The following is a 27,382-nucleotide window of genomic DNA, read 5'->3' as shown; positions in this document are numbered from 1 at the left end:
CACTGCCCTGTCCCCAGCATCTGGAGCTCAATGTGTAGTGGCTACTCAATAACATTGGGAATAGTGAACGAACCACAGGCTGGATCTCCAGGAGGAGGCCCCGGCCAGCGTCCCCTGAGGGCGGCGCGCGCCAGCGCCGGGGGCGGGGCCAGCGCCGGGGGCGGGGCCAGCGCCGGGGGCGGGGCCAGCGCCGGGGGCGGGGCCAGCGCCGGGGGCGGGGCCAGCGCCGGGGGCGGGGCCAGCTGGACGCCCTTCTCTGGCGCCCTCGTGGCGGTTCAACGAACTTCACCTCAGGAAACCCAGATTCCCCTCTCTGGCTTCCCGGAGACAAGAGTTGGGCACATAATCTTCCAGATCAGGGTCGCCAGCCTTTCCGGATGTCCAAGCGTCTTTTCAGCCTGCCCAGCCCGAGGGGCTTTTCCGACATCCCTGTCAGAACGGCAGGGAGGCTCCGGAGCCCTCCAGGGCCCTTGCACTTCCTGGCCTCAGACGGTGCTCCGGTGCTCCGAGGCTGCTCACGGCTGGGCCTCCGAGGTGTCGAGCCCTCTGTGCTGAGAGTCCACGAACATCCTGACATGAGGTAGTCAGGAGGACTGCTGTTTATTGACCCGCCATGAGGAGTCAGGGCTTCGGCGGGCGGCGGGACCCGAGGCCCAGATTCCACTTTTCATGGGAATCTGTTCAGACCTGTCCGATAGAGCTGTGGTGAGACGGAGAGCGAACAAGAAAGGCGCTGCAGACGGGACCAGAATTGAGGACTTGGCGTGTGGCCCTGCTGCAGCTGCCACGTGGCCTTGGGGACCAGCCCACAGCCATCGCCCGCCCCTGCCCCTCGCTGAGAGGCGTTAGGCCTGGTCAGAAAGACTGCGGGCGAGACCTCAGGCCGTCGGCCTCTGCCGCTCCGCCCGAGACTGGGGTAAGCATCCTGCGCTGTCTTTGGGGGGCCCGGATCCGGGATGTGGAGGGTGCTCACGGTCCCTTGGGACCTGCTTCCAGAAGAGCTGATCTTCCATGAAGCTCGGTGGTGCCAGCAGCGAGGCCCACTGGAAAGGTGCGCGGGAGGCGGCGGGAAAGGCGGGGACAAGGCCACGTGCCCCAGACACCAGGACACTTCGTCCTGAGGCCTCAGGCCGCCTCCCGCAGGTGGAACCCGACGGCAGGCTGTGTACCCGGCGGAGCGTCCGAGACCGCTGCTTCCATTCCGCATCTAATGCATCCTGCGCTCCTCAGGCCTGGTGTTCCATAGGATCTGTAGCCGTGTTTGTTCCCCCCGAGGGGGAGGGAAATGAGGGTTTTTCAAAAAGCTTTTCTGAGAGAGAATTCCTACACAGTTCACCCCTTTCAAGCCTACAGTTCAATGGATTTTTAGTATGTTCCCAGAGTTGCGCAGCCATCATCACTATCTAATTTTAGGACTTTTTCATTACCCCAAAAAGAAGCCCCAACTTATTTCTAGTTTTCCCTAATTCTCTTCCCTACCCTCCACCCTCCATCCCGGGTCTTTGTTTTGTTGTTAGTGCCATGGTGACTCCGAGTGACCCCATGGACAGCAGAGTGGAACCCTGCCTGGTCCTTTTGCGCCATCCTCTCAGCTTCCAGCACTCTATCAGGGTTTTCATGGTCAGTATTTTTGGAAGCGGGTGGCCAGGTCCTCCTTCTTAGTCTGTCTTAGTCTGGAAGCTCTGCTGAAACCTGTCCACCATGGGTGACCCTGCTGATGTGTGAAATACCGGTGGCATTGCTTTCAGTGTCACAGCAACATGCAGCCACTACAGTATGACAACCAAGAGATGGGTGGTGTGGTTTCCTAAGAACTAGGAACCCTAGTTCTGAACCCTAACCACTGGACCACTAGGGTTGGCTACTCCTTGTGTAGGCAACCACTAGTGTATGTTCTGCCTCTATAGATATGCTTATTCTGGACATTTCATATGAGTGGAATAACACAATTTGTGATCTTTTATGCATGGTTTCTTTCCCTTAGCATGATGTTTTCAAGGTTCATCTGACTTGTAGCACGTCAGTACAGTCTTGCTCAGCATGATGACATTTTGATCAAAGATGGATGATATATACAAAGGTGGTCCCATAAGGTTAGTATCATATAGCCTAGGTATGTCGTAGGCTGTACCATCTAGGTTTACGTAAGTACACTGTATGATGTTCGCACAATGACGGAATCACCTAATGATGCATTTCTCAGAACATATCCTGGTCGTTAAGTGACACACTTCATTTCCTTTATTGCTAAATAATATTATGACTATCCCATATTTTAAATAACCTTTCATCCATTTATCAACATTTGGGTTATTTCTGCTTTTTGGCAATTATGGATGATGTTGTTGTGAACATTTGTGTGAAAAGTCTTCATGTGGATGTATGCTTTCATTTCTCTTGGGTATATACCAGGGAATTACTGGGTCATATAGTAACTCTGTGTTTAACCTTTTGAGGAACTACCAAACTGTTTTCCAAAGTGACTGTACCATTTTACATCTCCACTAGCAATATGTGAGGATCCCAGTTTCTCCTGTATTTGTCAATGCTTGTTATTATCTGTCTTTTTGATTATCACCATCCTACTGTGTGTGAAGTGCTATCTCATTGTAGGGAAATGCGTTTTTAACAGTTGTTTCCTCATTATAAAAATGTTATAGAAACAATTTTGAATAATTTGAAAAAATTACTTTTAATATATGTATATATTTCTTTCCAGACATGGTTTATATAATACATGGTTTTAAAAATAAAAGTAAAAAAACTTTTGACATTCAATCATAAACATGTTGTGTTTATGTAAACTCTTCCTACACATTATTTAAAATAACTATGATATTCTCCGAGGTGGATATACCATATTAACTTAACCGTTCTATTTTTCTTTGACGTTTAGGTAGTTTTCAATATTTTGATGTTATAAGACTTAGGTTTTTCCACATAATTGTTTTTACTTAAAATTGATCTTGTTCCAAAAAGCATCAATATTTTCCTGAATTTCAGGAAAACCCAAGGTTCTACCCATGGGCTGCTGCTCTTTTCTTTCTACTGAGTTATCCACTCAAGTCATTAGTTATCAGTGCTAACTTCTTCTCTGAGCTGCAGACTCATAAATTCAATTGCTTCCTAACCTCGGTTTCCCACAAGTACCCCAGACCAAAGATCTTCAAAACTTAACCCATTATCTTCCTCTATCACCAACCTCGTCTTCCTTTTTATTTCCAGCACCAATAATTAGCACCCAGTCATCCAAGGAAGAAAGACAGGAGCCATTTTTCCCCTTCATCCTTCACAATAACTAGTCAGTCACAAGTTTTGCTGATTTTGTCTGCTTTTTCTAAAGTCTGTGCCTTCTCCCAGTTTTCCCTGCTACACTGGTTTTCAGGCTCTCAACATGTCTCACCTAAGCTGTGCAGTAGCCTCCTACTTGATTTCTAATCCCTCAGCGCTGTCCCTCTTAAATTCTTTCCCCTCTCTAGCTCTAGACAACCTGCCCACCACAAAATCATCATGAAACACCCCTACTTAAAATCCTTCAGCGATCCTCTATTGCCTAGTAAATAAAGTCTATATTTCTTAATATGGTGTAAAGGGCTCTCTATTTTTGTAGATTTTGGTACTCTCTGCTCTATATTTGTTACTAGAATAATAGATAAATGTCTACATTTTCCCCTGAAGTCCCCATGCTGTTCAGTGCTTCCATGTGTTTGTTTATTATGTTTTTTCTGTCTTGAATTTCTTCACCACTTTTTTTCTCCTGCCTAATTACTTACTGTCCTTCAAGCCCAAGCTCAGGCATCATCTCCTTCAGAAAATCTACCTTGAAGTTCCAGAGTGGGCCAATGACCCTTCTTTCTGCTCCACATAGTGTTGGTCTCTATCTTTGCACTTCAACATCCTTTTAAACCTACCTCCTGAGAATAAAGTTTCTTATAATTTCAATATCTATAGTCATTCCGTTCATTCCTTTTTCTTCTGTTTATAATTGTTGTTGCCTCCTGCTCATGGTGGTTTGATTCCTCATATGTTTGCTAGATTTTATCAAGAGCTTGTATTTGTCTGAACTTTAACTGTGAGAATCCTGAGGGACCCGAACTGAGATGATTTGCCTTGGTTTCTCCTGGGTGCTAGGGGTCACTACCAATCAGGAACTCTTTCAATTTAATTTATTGGATTGAGGTTTCTTGAACTGTGATTGTAGCATAAATTCAAATCCCAGCATGAGAATAAGGCTGGTTACAAAACATTAGGGAAGACTATTGAAATTATTAATGTTTTAAAATCCAGTGCCAGCAGATATACTGACTTGCTTGTAGGTTCAATTTGCCAGCATATAGATTTTTCCAAGTTTATCTTTTCAACTAAATATATATCCAGTTTGGGTGCCTGGATATCTGTGGAGGTCTCAGAGTCAACTGCACACTTCTTTAGGTTCAAATCCTATTACTTGGTTAACCAGCAAAACTCTAGATTCCCAGGGATATGTCAGAGCTTTTCAAAGCCCTCTCTTGACATCTGTTCCACAGTTTTTTTTTTTTTTTAAATGTTACTGTTACTGAAAGTTTCTGAACTTGGTGCCAATCCAAATAATGAGAACAGAGTTTTGGGTAATAAGGAAAAAAACAGTTTTATTATTTTCTTTCCCAGGCAAAGGGGGTACCAGTTAGCTAATGCCTTAGGAGCTACTGGCTCCCTGTTAAGAAGTGGGTAAAGGGTTTTAAAGGTTTGCTGCTTGTAGGGAAGGAGAGCCTGTGACCTTGCTGATTAGCGCTTTCCCACCAGCCTGTGTTTGGCCTCATGAGGCTGCTTGCAGAGAGGTGAATGGTGAGATAAGGGAATCTGCAGGTGGCTAACCTTGGTTGTCTCCCTCCGTGGTAGATGGTGGATTCTGGTGCCAGGAAGCCAAGGAGTTGGGGCCTGGGAAGCTTCAGTTTCTTGATATTCTCTGGACATCAATTTTCCTGTAATAAACTTCAAGGACCCATGATTAGCCAAAACTTTAGTGTGAGTCCAGTGTGAGGCCACCTGGGCTTTAACAATTTGTAACTTATATTTGGTTGTAAAGCTTAGGGAGTCAAAGGTTAAAGAAACAGATATTTACATATGAGTGTAACTAAAGAAGCAGGGAAAGGGGATGAGTGCTTTCTGGTTTTAACCCTGTATATGCTGGGTTTAATGCAGGGGAACCAATATGAGGGCCCGTATTACTTAAAAGCGTGTAACATTACCTATTGTTTGCCCCACCTCCTATCTACCACTTTAGGCAGCCACATGTTAACTAACAAAGCTCTACGTTTTTGGTTTTGACACACTTCCAGGGCATCCCTGGTTTCCGTGTTGGCTTACCACTTTAGTTTCAGCTCTAGAGTGTAAGAGTGTATGTGTGTGTGTGTGCACGCGTGCGTATGTGAACATTTAGTACTTCTCTTACTTTCTTGTGAGTTTAGCATTTAAAAGTATGTTTGAAAGTAATGTCAGTGAAAATGGCAAAGTAGAGACCTCCAGATATTCTTCCCTTTATAAAAGCAACAAGAACACTTGGGGAAAATGGTGAGAATCAACTTTTTCAAAACTCTGGAAATTAACCAAAGGCTTGCAGCCATTTGGGGAGCATTTATTTAAGAACATAGGCTGAATTTTGGTGGGACCAGGGGGCTCTGTGATGTTCTAACTTGCCCTATTCCTATCACACCCTCCCCAGCTCCATAGTAGCCTTGAAAACCAACATCCTGCAGTCATGGTAAAAACCAGTCTCTTGGATGCCATTGGAGGGAATAAAAGGGGATTGGACTCATTCAAAGCCCCATTCCCAGAGAACTGTCATTATTTGACCCATCTAGTGGGTCCCTGGAAAACCCCACTCAAAAGACTGCCTTTGACCTGACTTGTAGCTCCTCCAGCCTCCTCCCTGAGGACATTTGTTGAAAACAATCAATCAGAGGCAATTGTCAAATGTCATAGCTTCCTGAGGTGTAAATAGCAGTTGGGGCAAACAATAGGCTAACCAAAATGCTTAAAAGAAAAAGCTGTGGAATGAGATGTCCATAGGGAGCTTTGAAAAACTGGAACACATTCCCAGGAATCTAGAAGGACACCTGTACATCTTGGGATGTGCACATGTCCAGGACTTTGCATACTTAGGAAAGATGTGAAAAGGCCCAAAGCTCTCACCTCTAGCTAACCTTGAGGCTATGCTCAAGAAGAAAATGAAGGTTATGGTGGAATTGTAAACTTTTTGGCGAAATGTTGAAGGCATACTCTAACGTGCACACAAAGCTCCTTCTTAACAACTGAGAGACTTAGTGGTTCCAGACATCTGAGGGAATCTCTGTGCAATTATTAGCTGACCATTATGCAAATCAAACTGACTTTAGTGGTCACACTGCACAGAGAATAGAGAGTTTACAGAAGTAGTTCAGGAAAGTCATTAAACAAACACACAAAAAAACAGCATCAATAAACCCTGAGGAAAGGGAAAAGTCTGATTTCCAGTTGTTAGTATTCTTTTTTATTTTTCAGTGAGGAAGATTGGCCCTGAGCTAACATCTGTGCCAGTCTTCCTCTATTTTGTATGTGGGATGCCACCTCAGCATGGCTTGATGAATGGTGTGTAGGTCCACACCTAGGAACCCAAAACCCCAGGCTTCTGAAGCAGATCGTGCAAACTTAACCACTGTATCACCAGGCCAGCCCCTCTTCTAGTCTTCAAAAAGTCCAGTTTTCAACAAAAAATTTAGAGACATAGAAAGAAGCAAGGGCTGTGACCTTCAGAAGAGTTTCTTGGCCTTTTTTTCATCCTCTTATATGAGACAGGAAGGCTAGAGGGGGATTGGGTTCTCTTATTACCCTCCCCCTAGGCCAGATGAGGCTCTGATAGAGTAGTTTCTCTTTAGGGCAGGTCTTTCTCACAGAGAATAGAATGCTCTGAGCATATTTCAAAATGATCTGGCCTTTAAGTCATCAACCTGACACTTAAGTCAGTGACCGTTTTATTCATTTTTGTATCTTGCAAAGTGCTTTAGAGAAATACTAAATAAATATGACTTTAATCTTTTTTTTCCCATGTCTTCAACTGTGGCCATTTACTCAATACCAGAACATGTACCAATACAGACTGTCAAACTTAACTGTCTTTATTTATTCCTCTTTTTGTGGTAATTTTTATATCGTAATTTCCAAACAGAAATTTCTAATGCTTTATCTATATTTTTAAATCTTTATTTCCATATTTGTTTTCATTTGTTTAGCATGTGCTTCTGCCTTTCAGATTTACTGTACTAGGAATATGGGTGTATTTTTGATTTACATGTATTATTTGATTGCTTTCTTTCAATCCTGTGAAATCATAGCCTGAGTAAATGAAATGTTTTTTTCCTGAGTCTTGTATTAACCTTGCCTATTTTAGTCAAATTTAATATTAGCTGGAAAACATTGAGCCCTCTGGTCATTCTCTTCAATCCACAGGGAAAGCCAAAAGCTTATGGTAACCTTCTTCAGACTCAAAATATATAAGATGCATCCCCTCCATCAGATGCAAAAAAAAAAAAAAAAAAAGTAACAGGTGAGACAGTCTACTCTGAGATTATTATCCTGGGATCTTTGATCTTGGTACCCCTCCCACCCAACATTTCTTTAAGAAGAACAGCGTCTGTGTGTCTGTGATTTGTTTTTTAAAAAAGCTTATTTTATTGAAGTTATATTGGCCTATAACATTGTGTAAATTTCAGTTGTACATTATTATATATCAGTTTCTGTATAGACTGCAGGTGTTCACCACCAATAGTCTAGTTTTTATCCATTACCATACATATGTGCCCCTTTACCCCTTTCATCCTCCCCCCATGCTCGTCCCCTCTGGTGACAACTAATCTGTTCTCCTTATCCGTGTGTTTGTTTATCTTCCACATATGAGTGAAATTATATGGTGTGTGCGTCTGTCTTTAAGTCCCTGCAGTCTAGAACCCAGTTCATTCTATTCCTCACTCTATTATGATCTCAGGAATGTCAGGAATCTCTTCTTTGGGACTGCCATGGAGATGGAGTTCTTGTTTCAGTACTGGCTTGTACCCAGCACAGGTAAAGACCTAAGGATGGGGGTCTCTGGACAAGGACATCCCATCCCATCCTCTGCCCACTATATTGCCCTCTCATCCTCAGAGAGTTAGAGTATAACATTTTAGAGGTGGCTGGGTTACGGAGGGGAAGTAGAAGGGTGGAGAGAAGGGGCAGGATGGGGGGCTCTGGGGCCCAAAGACAGGAAGGTTTGCCTTGCGCTCATCTATGGGGAGCATTAATTAACATTTCTCTCCCACGCAGAGACCTCCCCGAGCCCCCTCACCCTTGGGGGACTGGGGACAACTAGGTGGATGTAGGACCAAGTAGCAGTAACCTTGTTGCAGGCCGGGAATTGGGCCAAGATGACTTAACGGGCTTGGTTTTGGGAAATTAAAAGTTAAAAAGAATGAAAAAGAAGAAAAGGCATTATCCCGAAAGACAACAGGAGAGAAAACTACTACTAGGATTTCAAGTTAAGTTCTCTCCCATTTAGGAAAAGTTGTACCCAAGTCAAATATCTGAGTCCTGCACCCTACGGCCCCACCGTCCCACCGCCCCTCTGCCCCTCGGCCCCTCTACCCTTCTGCCCCAGCCCCTTGTGAGCTGCAGCGCCTCATCGAAAGCAGCTTATCGACAGGTAAGCGAATCTTGGGTTTGTAGGGGAGGGTTACCCCCAAGAAATCCAGCTCTCCGTTGGCCCTTCCTGGTTCTCTGGGCCGCCTCTCTGGAACAGATGGCAGTGGCCTTGGAGCTTTGAGATTACTGTTTCCATTGCGCATGAGCTGGTATCCCTTGAAAGTATGGCATTTACTGGTGTTCTTTTGGGCCCCAAGCCCAATACTCAAAATCAACATTTATGCCCAAATTAATCTCTTTTAAAAGTATTTTTCTATTTGTTTTCACTTTTCTCTCCTTGCCCAGAGTTTAGGTGCTTGTGACACGTTTTTCAGTGTAGATATAATGTTGCTACTGATTAACTTGACAGTGTACTTGGTAGTGTCTTTTTACTCTCTAGTGACTTCCAGTTTTCTTACATGACATAAATCTGCTCTGTGAAATGTTGAGAGGCACATCTCTTTGCTTTCCTAGTCCTTTGATTTATTCTACAGACTATTTCAGGGTTAAAATATCGTGAATCACTATGATGATGTAAAATTGGTTTGAAACGGGTTTTGTTTCACTTTCTGGGTCCTGTGTAGCAAGTGAACAATCTTTAAAGCGCCCTATACTTGAGCCAAACTTGAATTTTATTGAACATTCAAAAATGTTTTCCTCTATTTCTTGAACTAAAATAAAATACTGAGGGCAAGTACACAATGCCTATTTCACAGGATTGATAAAATTGCACAGTATTGTAGATTTCATGTTTGTGGATTCAAAACTTTAGAAATGCTGATCCATACCTAGTAAGTTCTATGTGTGACTTTCTTTCTAAGTTGGGAATATCATTTGTGTTTTAAACTCATTGAATATAAAAATACATGCTTTTCCTTTTCTTAGATTGATTTAGAGTAAATTCAACCACATGACTGCAACAATACTATGAAGAGGAATAGTTTAGATCTCTGGTTCAGCTGTTGCAGAAGTAATACGTAAGTGATAAGATTCAAATTCACTGAATTTTAAACATAATTCTCAGCCTTGGTTAATCGAATAGGGAATACATGCGTCCCTTCTTTCATAATAGATGTAGACTGTATGCAAATGAAATTTGTCAAACTCAGAATTTAAAGACCTTGTTTTATGCCTGTAATTTCCTTAAAAATAGCACAGCTTAGGCAGTGTGCCAGTAATAAAATGCATGTGCCAGTCATGGTCCCTTTAAGCTCCTCCAGGGGTGACTGGTTGCTCTGTCCATGGATGGTGAGCTAGTGTTCAACTCAGGAAGCCATTTTCCAGAGAAGGCCACTGCAACGGCTTCCGTTGTCCCATCTTGATCAACACCTGAAACACTGTTAATTCCCACAGTGAAGGTCACAAATGAATTTTTCTTAGTGACGTTAGTGGCATGCAAAGCAGCATGATGGATGTTGGAATTGTAGGAATATTCAAGATCTGTGGAATTGGCTGAAATATTTTAGGGACAGCCCACTCTTGCATCAACAGGTTATCAGAATCAAATGAGTGAGGCTTGTAGTATATATACCCTTAGGGATGACACCAGAGGCTTTATCCTTATAGTGTCTCAAGCCATTGGTTGAGGAAGATTTCAGCCTCTAGAATATGGGGAATCTATTGGAAATGAGCCTTGCGTATAAGGTGATGTTTGGAGGACCTAAAAGGACAGACAGCTTACAAATGGTTGTGCCTGCTTACTACTGAATGTTTCATTAAATGAATGTCTGTATGTATGGCATATTTTGTCTAAGACCTGCTTTTGTTGTAACCTGGTAGCATGACTTAAAGGTGTAGCTACTCTTCAACTACCCTAGATTTCTACTGTGGCTCCTCCTACCAAAAAGCACCTAAGAATTGTGCATGCCCAAGTTAGTTTAGGTCAGTTTGCAAAACCTACTTTCCTTAGAAGGCAGTTTAGCTACCTGCTTACTCATGTCCCATGAAGGAGTCACATCTATGTCCCCAAGCAGTTTATCAAGCTAGTCTTTCAGGTTTCATATACTACTCTCCTTGAAAGGAGTTCAGGTAATATCTAGGGACAGCTCATGCCCTGTGGGTAGATTGGTGCCCCAAGCAACATTCTTAGCAGTCCTGGCCTGTCATCTGGATCTCAGGGGTAATTTGTGTATCTGCCAGTTCTCTTTCTCAGAAGCCGTCTGGAAAATCCAGTAATCATTCAATAGGCTACCTATGTCAGAAACTCAAATTCTTACCTTTTTGGTTACCCAAATATTTTTCCCTGATGTAATTTATTAGTGTATTCTGCACAGTCAATCCTGGTAGTCTTCCTGTTGAAAAGCAACTGATACATGTAGAGGTCTTTCTTTTTGAGGTAATCTTTTCTCTTAAGGCCTGAAGGGACTTCTATGAGCCATGCTTCATGGGCATCAGTACACCCATCTAAAACTGGGACTGCTCCTTTCATGGACCATCAGCCCAGGCCAAGGGGTTTGATGACCCATAGTCTAGCTCTTCTTTCCAGACAGTTTGCAAGAATAACATAATCTATCTGTGCTTAGAGTTCTAAGCTATTGATTAGAGTCCAAAATTGGTTTGTAGGGTGGAATAAAGAAAAACCATTTGATACAGTGTTTCTAAAATGTGTTCCTCACGTATTTCCACTGTGAGAAAGAGGTTTTTGTGGTCAAATAAGTTCAGGAATCTTTGCATACTCTGGTCTCTCTCAGATAATCACAATGCTTATTAGTATACAAGTCCTACACACAAAAAAATGTGTGCAATCAATAATTTCTTAATTTTATTGAACATTTGGAGAGTTAGGAAAGTGTTGTGGCTAAGAGCATGGATTCATTAACAGATGGATTCAGATCTCAGCTCTACCATTTCAGGCTGGTGATGATGGGCAAGTTACTCACTATCTCTGTAGCCCATTTCTCTCATCTATAAAATGGGGATGATAATACTATATACCTCCATGGGATTATTGTGAAAATTAAATGAATTATTTTATGTAAAGTATTTATAATAGTACCTAGCACATAAGTGCTATTATTATTATTATTAAATCCTATTAATATCTCCTCAAACTACTCTTCCATTACATACACATTGGGAAATGCACTTATTAATATATTGTATGTGACCCAAGGATGCCATAAGAGCAAATGCTGGTGTGGTCATTGAAACATGTCTTGTAGAAGGCATTTCCTGTGACATTTGTCTTAAGATCATTTGCAGACTTGATGCTTACTAAGCATGTGTGATGTCCAAAAGCCCACTGAAGAAAACTTTCCAATGCAAAAAAATGTTTAAAAGACAGACATATTGAAATGATGGAAAAATGGAATCTCCAAACATTTCAGTTGTCACCAGGAAGACCTAATACAATGTCTAAAACCTACTTTTAGATACTTTTGAAATGAGAGAGAGATGATTCAGTTAATAAAAACTAAGTTATGAGGTTAAAATATCTAGTTGTTCTAAAATTTCAGAGTTCATTTTCTTAGTGTATGACTATTCTTACGACTCTTTCTAAAGACATTTGAATGCAAACTCTTAAAATACTGTAAAAATCTTTCATGTGAGATGATAGCAAATAATTTTGTGCCTTTTTAAAGGAAAGATGAAAGTTTGAATACCACTTTCGGATCAAGTGCCTCCTCTTTTAAATGTCACACAGCTGTTGCATGAGTCCTATCTCTATTGTGTTGAGTAATGGTAGAGAGGATTAAACACAGGTTGGTTGCTTGATGAAACAAATTGGCTTGCCAGTTACATTTGATAGACACTACATGCTGAGCATCTGCTACTCCGCTTTACATGTTCACATTTTCCAGGCACACTAACTGATATTAACCGAAATGTTAGAATCCCAGTTTATTAATTTCAGTCTGATGTGTAGTTGGAAGGGGATAGAATGCTCATTACAGTTGGTTGGCACATTCTCTTCCCAGAATAAATTTCTCCTTAGAAAACCCAGTCAAGTTTTGTTGATGAGGATAGTCAGGATAAACGCAGTTGAGTGATCTCAAGGACGTTCTGTGCCCTTTCTTCCTGTTGGGCCTCACCTTGCAAGTGGTCCAGGAAATGTCTGTCAGCCTGGTTGGAGCTCTTGGTATACTGACCAACATGAAATCTTTGGGAGTTCTTCCCCTGACTGCATATTGGCTCTGCTTCCTTACATGACATTAGAACCTGCATGTTACCATTAGTTAGATCACAGATGATTTGGCATTATTTTTAGTTTCCTTGCTGAGACCAGAAGACCCCCTAGTTACTTTGGAAGATTTGAATGGTACTTCGGTTCCATCCATCATGCATTTACACATCATCTGTAGTCAGTTACGCATGCAGCTGACTATTCCCATTCAGTTTTCGTGGATTCTTGGTTCAGAGTGTGACATCTGACATGCAGACTGAGGGTGACGGCACAGTAAGAGATTTTCTTTTGATGGTCATCATGTTTTTCTGTGAAGGATTAGCACATTTTTATGTTGCTTACTAAGCAAGAGATTTTCAAGCAGAGCGTTAGACAATCTTTTATGACTAGATTCTCAGATAACTATTTAGAAATTGTATGTTACAGCAAGAAGACAAAGTTCTATACTTCTGCTAGGTTTCATTATGCTTAGCTGGAGGCTTTGAATCCCACAGTGTCAACAGAAGACATTAAAACAAATCTGAGGGGACAGCTAATCTTTGACAAGGGAGCTGAGGGCCTACAATGGAGAAAAGAAAGTCTCTTTAACAAATGGTGCTGGGAAAACTGGAAATCCACATGTAAAAGAATGAAAATTGACCATTCTTTTTCACCGTTCACAAAAATAAACTCCAAATTGATCAAAGACCTAAAGATTACACCTGAAACAATGTCTTCTAGAAGAGAATATAGGCAGTACATTCTTTGACATCAGTATCAAAAGGATCTTTTCACACACCATAACTCCTCAGACGAGGGAAACAATAGAAAGAATAAACAAATGGGACTTCATCAGACTAAAGAGCTTCTTCAAGGCAGGGGAAAACAGGATTGAAACAAAAAAACAGCCCACTAGTTGGGAAAAAATATTTACAAGTTACTTACCCGACAAAGGGTTAATCTCCATAATATATAGAGAACTCACACAGCTCAACAACGAAAAATCAAACAACCCGATCAAAAATGGGCAGGGGTCATGAACAGACATTTCTCCAAAGAAGATATACGGATGGCCAGTAGACACATGAAACGATGGTCATGATCGCTGATCATCAGGGAAATGCAAATCAAAACTACAATAAGATATCACCTTATACCTGTTAGAATGGTAAAAATAACCAAAACAAAAAGTGACAAATGTTGGAGAGGTTGTAGAGAAAAAGGAACCCTCATACACTGTTGGTGGGAATGCAAACTAGTGCAGCCACTATGGAAAACAGTATGGAGATTTCTCAAAAAATTAAAAATAGAAATACCTTATGACCCAGCCATATCACTACTGTGTATCTATCCAAAGAACTTGAAATCAGCAATTCCAAAAGTCCCATGCACCCCAATGTTCATCGCAGCATTATTTACAATAGCCAAGATGTGGAAGCAACCTAAATGCCCATCAACTGATGATTGGATAAAGAAGATATGGTATATATATATACAATGGAATACTACTCAGCCAGAAAAAAAGATAAAATTGTCCCATTCACAACAACATAGATGGAACTTGGTATTACGTTAAGTGAAATAAGCCAGATAGAGAAAGACGAACTCTGTATGACTCCACTCATAGGTGGAAGTTAAACATAGAGACAAAGAGAACTGATCGGTGGTTACCAGGGGAAATGGGGGGGTGGGGGGAGGGCACAAAGGGTGAAGTGGTGCACCTACAACATGACTGACAATAATGTACAACTGAAATTTCCCAAGGTTGTAAACTATCAAAATCTTAATAAAAAATTAAAAAAAGAAACAAATCTGAGGACAAAATTGTACAGTGCCAGATGGTTTTCTGACTTAGGATTTTCTGTAGAATAATAGGTTTTTCTTAATTGAACTCATTTCTGGGTCAATTTTTTAGTCTTATTTCCAATCTGAGAATCCTACAGATACAGTTTCCTCTGTTTAAACATTCCTATATGTGAGTAATCAAAGTTCTGAATAAATTAATATTTTAAGTATAACTTGGGCAACACATTTTAAAGGGAAATCTGCAGTGAATGTATCAGAAAATTAATTATTTTATTAGTACTTTATTAATAATTCACTTAAGAAGAATATAGTGAGCACCTACTATGCACCTGGCATCAATATATGTGCTAATGATATAGATTAAGAAGCAGAGACAAGGTCTTTGTTCTCTTGAAGTCTACATTTGGGCAGAGGAGGTGTAAAAGACAGAAAACAAATTAGTAAATGAAAACCAAGCAGTAATGAGAAGTCCTGTTGAAAATTAAACAAGTGATAAGGAGTGAGTGTAAGCCTACTTCTGGTTGAGGGTCAGGAAAGATCTCTTTGAGATGATGACAGTTTAAATGATGTCTGATTGACAGACGAGTGGTGTGGTTCTGAGACTGGACAGTGAACCCACACTGCCGAAGCGGTGAGTGCTGAACTTTAACCACTAGGCCATCAAGGCTAGCTCTAAGGTCTGATTTTCTCAGTAAATTTAATATGAGGGGAGGTGATGGCCCCAGGCGCAGACAGTCTCAGAAACCGTGAAACACTGTGTCCACACAACTCCTGTGGTCAGGATATGTCACCTTTGAGCTCCTGAGGAAAGCAGCATTTGAGGAGGCATTTGAGGTTGTCACCTGGGGCTTGGGAGACGGAGGAGGTGGAGGAGTGAAGGATCAAGGATTGTTCAGCCCTTCCCTGCTTTCATTAGGTAACCTAATGCTACTCTAATTTTATCCTAGCTACATCTGGGTGGTTGCTACTTGTTTCTGCTGAGAAAGGAAAGTGATCGCTTCCAAGCAACTCAGGGGAGAGGCAAGAACGGTCCTTAAAATTTTCCCTCACACTGAGCCTCTCAAGGCTGCCACACACTGCCCCTAATCCCAGACTACCCACCAACTAAGAGACAACCTTCAGGCCTCTGTCATTTCCCAGGGTTGTCACTCTTGTTATTTCTGGGGGTGCATAGTTCCTTAGGACTTCTGAAGTTTTGGGAGGAGGATGCAACATGCCGTACCATTTGGCGTCTTGATAGGAACCCATGATTTCTCTGGAAATTATCAGGGTGTGTTACTTTGATGAGAACCTTTAAGTGTATTTGAACTTTAAGATATACGTACTAATGTATATTGTTGCCAGATACAGAATTAATGAAATTTGAAAGAATTTGGTGAAGAGTGCAGGCTGTCCAAAAATCAATAATATTTGTGCAATGCTGAATATTAGCATGATACTGTGAAGGTGACAGACTCAAAGTGCATTTTGCAAGTGTCTTATTTTGTAGATGAAGAAAAAGATAAATAGAGAAAAGATTACCCAAGCCAGTTTTGAGGTGAAAAGTCTTGATTTTGGATAATACAACCAGATAACGTTTTCTGAAAGGACTGTAGAGAAAAAGAAAAAGAAAAAGAATCATTGTAAACGCATGGTCTTCACGCAGGTCAGAAAATCTTTTAATCATCATTTGGTCATCGTTGACCTTCCTACTTGTTTCTTTCCTACCAGATAACAACCAGGGACTAGGCCCTGACACTGTGTGTTCATTGTTCTTGTGTATTCTCTTTCTATCTATATCTCTGTGTTAGCTCTTACTTGGATGCACCTCCCCATCCCGACACACTCAGATCCCTCTCACGTTTCCCAAATTGATTCCAGAGTGCATGAAGGAGAAACAAAATGGTGAAGAAGGAAGGAGGTGTAATCATGAATGCTATGTCTCCCTTGTTCCCTTCATTCTCTTTCCAGTGGATACACACAGGGACACACAGACACGCACACACGCACATACAGAACCCGGAAACTGTGTCAGAGGTTCCAGTGCTGGACCCTGAAACGGATGCTTTTGTTTCTGTCGTGTTTCCTCGTGACTTTACTTTTTGTGTGCTGCAATTCTGTTGGGAAAAAGAACCTGATTATCTTCCAAAATGTCTGACTCTATTTTTTGTACATGGTTTTTACTCTATGGCAGGGTTATGGATTCTTCCCGAATGTCGTCTGGCAACAGTGACAAGATGGGGTGAGTTGACATGAGTGATCTGAGTGGTGAAAGGTATGGGGGGCATCGATGGCAACAACAGGTTTCCATAAGAGACTATAAGCTTCTGTAGGTAACTTTCTTTCCTGTTGGGCCTAGGTGGCCAAAGGAAGGAGGAGTCATAAGAGGGAGACTTCTTACTCACGGTTTGTTTGTGAGCCTTAGAAAGTAGTAGCCAAAGCTTTGAGGAAACTCTCAGAATGCCTGTGTGTAAGACTCTGCTAGAGTGGGCCAGGAGAGGAGAGAATCCTATTTGGAGCAAGGAGACGGTAGCAGTGGAGAGGGAGCAGTGGAGCTCTCAGCAGAAGAGAATGGAGCTAAACAGACCTCGGCTCCTTTCGTCAGCCTCCAGAGCTCTGCCACCATCTGAAGCTGGTGTCCCGAATGCCAAACCACCGTCATATTGGAGGGAGCCCGTGCCTCAGAGCTGCAGTCATCTGAACCCTGTATGAGGAACAGAAAAGACATACATGATACATGAAGGGTCAGGATGTGGTGGAGGGTGTTGAGGATCAGGAAATTAGGAGGAGCTGGGGAAATGTGTGCCTACAACCTGGAGTTGAATTTTGAGCTAAATTCAACCTCGATGCAATTACACGTGAGGGTAAGGTTAAGTAGTGAAGAATTGTATTTCAATATCTTCATTCATTAGGCTTTTTGACCGGCCGAAGATCTTCGTTACAACTATAGAAAGCCCTATTTCTAGGGAAGATTAAAATACTAGTTTCCAAATAACTAACATCCACATAATTTTTTAGGGTTCAACCAGTTTACCACTTGAAGACTACTTGTAACTAATTGCAAACAAGAGTGTAACTCTATGAAGTCACTAGGAGTCTGATCATATATGCTTTTAATTCTTTAGAAATGACCCCGATGAACTGACAGAAGTAGTCTGTGATGAAACCACCAACAAAAGGTGACATATATACTCAGAGAGAGAGAGAGAGAGAGAGAGATTGAGTGAAATGCAGACGCGGCATTATCCATGGGAATGCGGAGTATTCTGGACAATGATTCTAAGATCTTTTCTAAAATTTCGGATCCACTGAGCTAAGTCATGTTTATCATATTCTTAGATTCACAGAATCCTTCTTCAAATAAGTTGGTCACATCACTGTCCCATGTAGGAAATCTCAAATGACAGGTTGTTGCATTTCTTGGTGTTTACGTTAACATAGAACAACTCTCCAGGCTCCGTGATGATTTGTTATGAGGACCAAATAAGTGTTAAACACTTAGGACGATGTCTGGCACGTAATAAATACCATTTAAGTGCTTATTAGATGGAACAAAAATTTTCCGTGTACTTAGTCATGTCATCTGAACACAGCGATAATTTTCATTTTTCCTGTCCAGTCCTTATACCTCTCACTTCTTTTTTTGACGTCATTGAGCAGTGTTGGAAGGCATATGGCTCTTGGGAGGAAATAAAAGGAGGTCAGGACTGGAGAACAGGATTGAGGGGAGAGAGGTGCGCCACAAGGATGAGGGCTGGCAGGGCCAGGTTTTGAAGGGCATTGTAGGCTCTGCTGAATGGTTTTGGCTCAATCCTAGTAGCACTGGCAAGGCAATGAGGGGTCATGCTTGAGGCTCTGCAAACAATACAAACTCCAATCGTGAACCGTAGACCTACCAAATGTAGCTTTCTAGAGAGGTAGGCTCTTCTAGAGATGCACTCCTAGACTGTGCATTCCCAGGTATGTGGACATCTTTAGGGGTGATGTCTGGGATGAGGAGAGGGTATGTTGTCTCTGCCGCTATATGGGCTTTTAAGGGCTGGAGAGTCTGTGCAGCTCGATGTTCCCTCTCCCACGTGAATGCTGAGAAGAGTGAGAGCTGACCACAAAACAGGGAGCCGACTCCAGACAGAGTTTGGAGAGACACAGTGAAGATAGCCCTTTGAGTCTTTAGTCAGGAGGTTGACAGAGCAAATCAAGACATAGACTCAATAAGGGGCATTGTTCTAAATGCACTTTCAAGTTTCCTTGGGAGAATAGGTTGAAAGTAGGATGAGTTGAGACAGAAAATTTTTGGTTTTGCAACGTCAGCTTTTTTGTACTATCTCCTTTTTTCCCCAATCTCATTTTCACCAGAACAAGCACCAGGAGAGCTATTTTTGAAACACTTTTTCCATTGTAAGAATTCGAAACTTATGCAGATTTCTAAATTGTGGTAAATGCATGTAACCTAAAATAGATCATCTTCAGCATTTTTAAGTGTGCCATTCTGTAGCGTTAGGTACCTTCATATTGTTGTGCAGCCAACCTGCAGAACTCTTCTCGTCTTGCAAAACTGAAACTCTGTACACATTAAACTACTCTCCCCGTTGCCCCTTTCCCAAGCTCTTGGCAACCACCATTCTACCTTCTGTCTCTGTGAGTTTGACTACTCTAGGTATGTCATGTCAGTGGAATCATGCAAAATTTGTCTTCTTGTGACTAGTTATTTCATTTAGCACAATGCCCTCAAAGTCAATCCATGTTGCAGCGTGTGTCCGAATTTCATTTCTTTTTAAGACTGAACAATATTCCAACACATACAGAAATTTCTCGCAAATGGTTCCAAAAGCTCCAGTATACCCTTTACTTACTTTTCCAATTGTTAACATTTTGTCACATTTCCTTTGTTACTCCCATCATATGGATATGTAGGTATATAGACATAAATCTATCTATCTATCTATCTATCTATAGATATATAGAAAGAGAGAGAGAGAAAGAAAATACGTTTAGATATAGATATACACATAGAAAGAGCTCTCTCTCTCAATATACCTGTATCTAGACCTGATTTTAATGTGAGTTGAGGCAGAAGATGTTTGATAGACACACACGTGACACACACCTTCCTACACACTTAGGCTCTATTCCTGAATCATTAGAGAGAAAATGCAGACCACATACCCTTTACTCCTGAATATTTCAGTTTTATTTTTCTACCTTCAGGGACACCTAACCACAGCACAGTGATCAAAATCAGAAAATTTTCACTTCCGTAACCATAATACGATTACCAGAATTGGAAAATGAAAGCCATAATAGAATATTATCTGATTTATGGTTTACATTGCGACTCACTCTTGGTGTCATACATTCTATGGGTTTGGATAAAAGTAGAATGACATGAATCTGTCATTAGAGTTTCATAACGATGGAGTATTTTCACTGCCCTAAAAATCCTTTGTGCTCCGCCTATTCATCCTTCTCCCCGCCAACTCCTGGCAACCACCGATCTCTTCCTGTCGCCCCAATTTTGCCACGTCCAGAATGTCATATAGTTGGCCTCATACAGTATGCAACCTTTTCAGATTGGCTTCTTTCACAAAGTAACATGCATGTAAGGTTTCTTTTCACAGCTTGATAGCTCGATGCTTTTTAGCGCTGAATAATATGCCGTTGACTAGATGTACCACGGTTTGTTTATCCGTTCATCTGGTGCAGGACATCTTGGTTGCTTCCGCTTTTTGGCGATTACGAGTAAAGCTGCTATCAACATTTGTGTGCAGGTTTTCATCTGCGTGTAAGTTTTGAACTCCTTTGGGTAAATACTAAGGAGCGTATGTTAAGCTGGATCGTACGTTAAGGGTTATGCTTGGTTTTGTAAGAAACCCCTAAACTGCCTTCCAGAGTGGCTGTTCCGTTTTGCCTTGCCACCCATACTGAATGAGTGTCTCCAATGCTCCACATGCTTGTCAGCAATTGCTGTTGTTAGTGTTCCATATTTTGACTATTCTAACAGGTGTGTAGTGGTATCTCATTGTTGTTCAATTTGCATTTCCCTGGAGCCATATGATGTGGAGCATCGTCTCATACTCTTAGTTGCCATTTTTATGTCTTCTTTGGCCAGATGTCTGTTAAGTTGTTTGCCCCATTTTTTAATCTGGTTGTGTGTGTTCTTGTTGTTTAGTTTTAAGATTTCTTTGCGTATTTGTATATTTGTTATTCCTTTATCAACTGTGCCTTTTGCAAATATTTTCTCCCAGTCTGTGGCTTGTGATTTTATCCTCTTGACATTGTGTCTTGTGGAGCAGCAGTTTAAAATGTTAATGAAATCCAGCTTATCAGTTATTCCTTTCATGATCTTGATTTTGCTGTCACATCTAGAAAGTCATGTTTCTAAAGAGGTCATCTCGGTTTTCTTCCGTGTTACTGTCTTCTAGGAATTCTAGAGTTTTGCTTTTGACATGTGGGTCTATAATGCATTTTGATTTCCGTTTTGTAAAGGTGTAAAGGGCCATGTGCACGTTCACTGTCTCGCACGTGGATGTCCAGTTCTTCCAGCACCATTCGTTGATAAGACTGTCTTTGCTCCATTGTATGGTCTGTGCTCCTTTGTCAAAGAACGGTGGAGTATGTTAACGGGCATCTATTTCTAGGCTCTCTGTTCTGCTCCTTTGGTCCATTTGTCTGTTCTTTCACCAGTACCACACTGTCTTGATTGCTGTAGCTTTATAGTGAATTTTGACATTGGCTCATGTCAGTCCTTCAACTTTTTTCTTCTTTGATATTATGTTGACTTTTAAAAAGCTGTTGCAGTTGCGATACGGTCAGAGAAAATCTATATGATATTGCTCCCGTGCACGTTTTTAATGCTTTGTTTATGTCCAAATATGTTGTCTGTTTTCATAAATGTCACTTGTGTGCTCTCAAACAAGATGTGTTCTGTTTGCTCTAGAGAGAGATCGTGTCAGTCTGTTCTTATTTTCTTTGCTCTTTTTGGAAGCTTTTAGAATTTTCTCTTCATTTCCATGGATCCTTTACAGATAATTTTTTACTTCCTTCTTTAACTTTGTGAAATTTATCTTCATTAGTTTTTGAATATTACCTCTTCTCTGTTTTCTTTTTTTTTCATCTTAGTTGTCTTGGATTTCATTTATTTCAGATGTTAGATGTCTTTTTTTACCCACCATATCACACTGCTGTTCTTTTAAATATTCTCTCACTTTATTGTTTTATTCTGTTTCCTGGGAGAGTTTCTCAATGTCATTTTCCATGTCTAAATAATTTGCTGTTCTCATGTATCCACACTGCTATTTATCCCATGACTTAAGTCTTTAACAATCGTCCTTTTACACCTATTTCCTCATGAGGTTTTCCTTATGCTTTCTCATTGTCACTTCGTGCTACTAACATCTTCCCTTGTATCTTTAAGTGTATTTGTCATGCTTATGTTCCAGTATGTTCCAGTAGTTCTACTTCAAATGGTCTATGTTGCTCACTTTGTTGTATTTCTTTTTCAGTCGTTGTACTCCTCAGGTATGTAATTGTTTTGACTTGTGAGCTTTCATTCCTTGTGGCTGTTGGCTACTCTGTCTGGCATCTTGTATTAGAGAAGGGCTAACGTTTTGCTTGGGACCATCTCAGTCTGTGGCTGTTATCTCAGAATAATTATTAATAGTGTGTCCTTTTCACTCTCAGAAGTGTCCTCTCTTGGGTGCTGTATTATATAGTCACCTTTGTTGAGACCTAGGACCTAAGGTGTGTTTTTCTAAGTAAGTTTAATATGAGGGCAGGTGATGGCCCCAGGCGCAGACAGTCTCAGAAACCGTGAAACACTGTGACCACTCAACTCCTGTGGTCAGGATCTGTCACCTTTGAGCTCTTGGGGAAAGCGGCATTTGAGGAGGCATTTGAGGTTGTCACCTGGGGCTTGGGAGACGGAGGAGGTGGAGGAGTGAAGGATCAAGGATTGTTCAGCCCTTCCCTGCTTTCATCAGCTAACCTAATGCTACTCTAATTTTATCCTAGCTACATCTGGGTGGTTGCTACTTGTTTCTGCTGAGAAAGGAAAGTGATCGCTTCCAAGCAACTCAGGGGAGAGGCAAGAACGGTCCTTAAAATTTTCCCTCACACTGAGCCCCTCAAGGCTGCCACCCACTGCCCCTAACCCCAGGCTACCCACCAATTAAGAGACAGCCTTCAGGCCTCTGTCATTTCCCAGGGTTGTCACTCTTGTTATTTCTGGGAATGCATAGTTCCTTAGACTTCTGAAGTTTTGGGAGGAGGATGCAACATGCCGTACCATTTGGCGTCTTGATAGGAACCCATGATTTCTCTGGAAATTATCAGGGTGTGTTACTTTGATGAGAACCTTTAAGTGTATTTGAACTTTAAGATATACGTACTAATGTATATTGTTGCCAGATACAGAGTTAATGAAATTTGAAAGAATTTGGTGAAGAGTGCAGGCTGTCCAAAAATCAATAATATTTGTGCAATGCTGAATATTAGCATGATACTGTGAAGGTGACAGACTCAAAGTGCATTTTGCAAGTGTCTTATTTTGTAGATGAAGAAAAAGATAAATAGAGAAAAGATTACCCAAGCCAGTTTTGAGGTGACAAGTCTTGATTTTGGATAATATAACCAGATAACGTTTTCTGAGAGGACTGTAGAGAAAAAGAAAAAGAAAAAGAATCATTGTAAACGCATGGTCTTCACGCAGGTCAGAAAATCTTTTAATCATCATTTGGTCATCGTTGACCTTCCTACTTGTTTCTTTCCTACCAGATAACAACCAGGGACTAGGCCCTGACACTGTGTGTTCATTGTTCTTGTGTATTCTCTTTCTATCTATATCTCTGTGTTAGCTCTTACTTGGATGCACCTCCCCATCCCGACACACTCAGATCCCTCTCACGTTTCCCAAATTGATTCCAGAGTGCATGAAGGAGAAACAAAATGGTGAAGAAGGAAGGAGGTGTAATCATGAATGCTATGTCTCCCTTGTTCCCTTCATTCTCTTTCCAGTGGATACACACAGGGACACACAGACACGCACACACGCACATACAGAACCCGGAAACTGTGTCAGAGGTTCCAGTGCTGGACCCTGAAACGGATGCTTTTGTTTCTGTCGTGTTTCCTCGTGACTTTACTTTTTGTGTGCTGCAATTCTGTTGGGAAAAAGAACCTGATTATCTTCCAAAATGTCTGACTCTATTTTTTGTACATGGTTTTTACTCTATGGCAGGGTTATGGATTCTTCCCGAATGTCGTCTGGCAACAGTGACAAGATGGGGTGAGTTGACATGAGTGATCTGAGTGGTGAAAGGTATGGGGGGCATCGATGGCAACAACAGGTTTCCATAAGAGACTATAAGCTTCTGTAGGTAACTTTCTTTCCTGTTGGGCCTAGGTGGCCAAAGGAAGGAGGAGTCATAAGAGGGAGACTTCTTACTCACGGTTTGTTTGTGAGCCTTAGAAAGTAGTAGCCAAAGCTTTGAGGAAACTCTCAGAATGCCTGTGTGTAAGACTCTGCTAGAGTGGGCCAGGAGAGGAGAGAATCCTATTTGGAGCAAGGAGACGGTAGCAGTGGAGAGGGAGCAGTGGAGCTCTCAGCAGAAGAGAATGGAGCTAAACAGACCTCGGCTCCTTTCGTCAGCCTCCAGAGCTCTGCCACCATCTAAAGCTGGTGTCCCGAATGCCAAGCCACCGTCATACTGGAGGGAGCCCGTGCCTCAGACCTGCAGTCATCTGAACCCTGTATGAGGAACAGAAAAGACATACATGATACATGAAGGGTCAGGATGTGGTGGAGGGTGTTGAGGATCAGGAAATTAGGAGGAGCTGGGGAAATGTGTACCTACAACCTGGAGTTGAATTTTGAGCTAAATTCAACCTCGATGCAATTACACGTGAGAGTAAGGTTCAGTAGTGAAGAATTGTATTTCAATATCTTCATTCATTAGGCTTTTTGACCGGCCGAAGATCTTCGTTACAACTATAGAAAGCCCTATTTCTAGGGAAGATTAAAATACTAGTTTCCAAATAACTAACATCCACATAAGTTTTTAGGGTTCAACCAGTTTACCACTTGAAGACTACTTGTAACTAATTGCAAACAAGAGTGTAACTCTATGAAGTCACTAGGAGTCTGATCATATATGCTTTTAATTCTTTAGAAATGACCCCGATGAACTGACAGAAGTAGTCTGTGATGGAACCACCAACAAAAGGTGACGTATATACTCAGAGAGAGAGAGAGAGAGAGAGAATGAGTGAAATGCAGACGCGGCATTATCCATGGGAATGCGGAGTATTCTGGACAATGATTCTAAGATCTTTTCTAAAATTTCGGATCCACTGAGCTAAGTCATGTTTATCATATTCTTAGATGTTAGTCATGTTTATCATATTCTTAGATTCACAGAATCCTTGTTCAAATAAGTGGGTCACATCACTGTCCCATGTAGGAAATCTCAAATGACAGGTTGTTGCATTTCTTGGTGTTTACGTTAACATAGAACAACTCTCCAGGCTCCGTGATGATTTGTTATGAGGACCAAATAAGTGTTAAACACTTAGGACGATGTCTGGCACGTAATAAATACCATTTAAGTGCTTATTAGATGGAACAAAAATTTTCCGTGTACTTAGTCATGTCATCTGAACACAGCGATAATTTTCATTTTTCCTGTCCAGTCCTTATACCTCTCACTTCTTTTTCTGACGTCATTGAGCAGTGTTGGAAGGCATATGGCTCTTGGGAGGAAATAAAAGGAGGTCAGGACTGGAGAACAGGATTGAGGGGAGAGAGGTGCGCCACAAGGATGAGGGCTGGCAGGGCCAGGTTTTGAAGGGCATTGTAGGCTCTGCTGAATGGTTTTGGCTCAATCCTAGTAGCACTGGCAAGGCAATGAGGGGTCATGCTTGAGGCTCTGCAAACAATACAAACTCCAATCGTGAACCGTAGACCTACCAAATGTAGCTTTCTAGAGAGGTAGGCTCTTCTAGAGATGCACTCCTAGACTGTGCATTCCCAGGTATGTGGACATCTTTAGGGGTGATGTCTGGGATGAGGAGAGGGTATGTTGTCTCTGCCGCTATATGGGCTTTTAAGGGCTGGAGAGTCTGTGCAGCTCGATGTTCCCTCTCCCACGTGAATGCTGAGAAGAGTGAGAGCTGACCACAAAACAGGGAGCCGACTCCAGACAGAGTTTGGAGAGACACAGTGAAGATAGCCCTTTGAGTCTTTAGTCAGGAGGTTGACAGAGCAAATCAAGACATAGACTCAATAAGGGGCATTGTTCTAAATGCACTTTCAAGTTTCCTTGGGAGAATAGGTTGAAAGTAGGATGAGTTGAGACAGAAAATTTTTGGTTTTGCAACGTCAGCTTTTTTGTACTATCTCCTTTTTTCCCCAATCTCATTTTCACCAGAACAAGCACCAGGAGAGCTATTTTTGAAACACTTTTTCCATTGTAAGAATTCGAAACTTATGCAGATTTCTAAATTGTGGTAAATGCATGTAACCTAAAATAGATCATCTTCAGCATTTTTAAGTGTGCCATTCTGTAGCGTTAGGTACCTTCATATTGTTGTGCAGCCAACCTGCAGAACTCTTCTCGTCTTGCAAAACTGAAACTCTGTACACATTAAACTACTCTCCCCGTTGCCCCTTTCCCAAGCTCTTGGCAACCACCATTCTACCTTCTGTCTCTGTGAGTTTGACTACTCTAGGTATGTCATGTCAGTGGAATCATGCAAAATTTGTCTTCTTGTGACTAGTTATTTCATTTAGCACAATGCCCTCAAAGTCAATCCATGTTGCAGCGTGTGTCCGAATTTCATTTCTTTTTAAGACTGAACAATATTCCAACACATACAGAAATTTCTCGCAAATGGTTCCAAAAGCTCCAGTATACCCTTTACTTACTTTTCCAATTGTTAACATTTTGTCACATTTCCTTTGTTACTCCCATCATATGGATATGTAGGTATATAGACATAAATCTATCTATCTATCTATCTATCTATAGATATATAGAAAGAGAGAGAGAGAAAGAAAATACGTTTAGATATAGATATACACATAGAAAGAGCTCTCTCTCTCAATATACCTGTATCTAGACCTGATTTTAATGTGAGTTGAGGCAGAAGATGTTTGATAGACACACACGTGACACACACCTTCCTACACACTTAGGCTCTATTCCTGAATCATTAGAGAGAAAATGCAGACCACATACCCTTTACTCCTGAATATTTCAGTTTTATTTTTCTACCTTCAGGGACACCTAACCACAGCACAGTGATCAAAATCAGAAAATTTTCACTTCCGTAACCATAATACGATTACCAGAATTGGAAAATGAAAGCCATAATAGAATATTATCTGATTTATGGTTTACATTGCGACTCACTCTTGGTGTCATACATTCTATGGGTTTGGATAAAAGTAGAATGACATGAATCCGTCATTAGAGTTTCATAACGATGGAGTATTTTCACTGCCCTAAAAATCCTTTGTGCTCCGCCTATTCATCCTTCTCCCCGCCAACTCCTGGCAACCACCGATCTCTTCCTGTCGCCCCAATTTTGCCACGTCCAGAATGTCATATAGTTGGCCTCATACAGTATGCAACCTTTTCAGATTGGCTTCTTTCACAAAGTAACATGCATGTAAGGTTTCTTTTCACAGCTTGATAGCTCGATGCTTTTTAGCGCTGAATAATATGCCGTTGACTAGATGTACCACGGTTTGTTTATCCGTTCATCTGGTGCAGGACATCTTGGTTGCTTCCGCTTTTTGGCGATTACGAGTAAAGCTGCTATCAACAT

At 41.5% G+C, this 27,382-nt stretch overlaps 1 protein-coding gene and 1 long non-coding RNA gene across 2 annotated transcripts in view; one reads left to right on the top strand and one right to left on the bottom strand.

Annotated features, from left to right (window-relative positions):
* Positions 1-216: 216 nt before the first annotated feature.
* LOC138918370 (phosphatidylinositol 3,4,5-trisphosphate 3-phosphatase TPTE2-like) overlaps positions 217-27,382 on the top strand; it is a 159,338-nt gene continuing 132,172 nt past the window's right edge. Inside the window, exons 1-11 of the mRNA XM_070239622.1 lie at positions 217-916; positions 1,518-1,620; positions 1,985-2,093; positions 7,465-7,561; positions 8,000-8,076; positions 8,549-8,692; positions 9,556-9,647; positions 16,752-16,799; positions 17,683-17,736; positions 23,793-23,840; positions 24,724-24,777. Coding sequence (XP_070095723.1) covers positions 9,598-9,647; positions 16,752-16,799; positions 17,683-17,736; positions 23,793-23,840; positions 24,724-24,777 — 254 coding nt within the window. The 5' untranslated portion in view covers positions 217-916; positions 1,518-1,620; positions 1,985-2,093; ... (2 more) ...; positions 8,549-8,692; positions 9,556-9,597. The remainder of the gene's footprint in view (positions 917-1,517; positions 1,621-1,984; positions 2,094-7,464; positions 7,562-7,999; positions 8,077-8,548; positions 8,693-9,555; positions 9,648-16,751; positions 16,800-17,682; positions 17,737-23,792; positions 23,841-24,723; positions 24,778-27,382) is intronic.
* Positions 13,048-13,824, bottom strand: LOC138918390 (uncharacterized). Its single transcript, XR_011427715.1, has 2 exons — positions 13,718-13,824; positions 13,048-13,101 (listed from the first exon to the last, which is right to left on the bottom strand). It is a non-coding gene; the product is annotated as an uncharacterized lncRNA (long non-coding RNA).

This window comes from Equus caballus, chromosome 17, assembly GCF_041296265.1.
Source record: "Equus caballus isolate H_3958 breed thoroughbred chromosome 17, TB-T2T, whole genome shotgun sequence".
Classification (NCBI taxonomy): Eukaryota; Metazoa; Chordata; class Mammalia; order Perissodactyla; family Equidae; genus Equus; species Equus caballus.
This window is presented reverse-complemented; position numbering and strand designations above follow the sequence as displayed.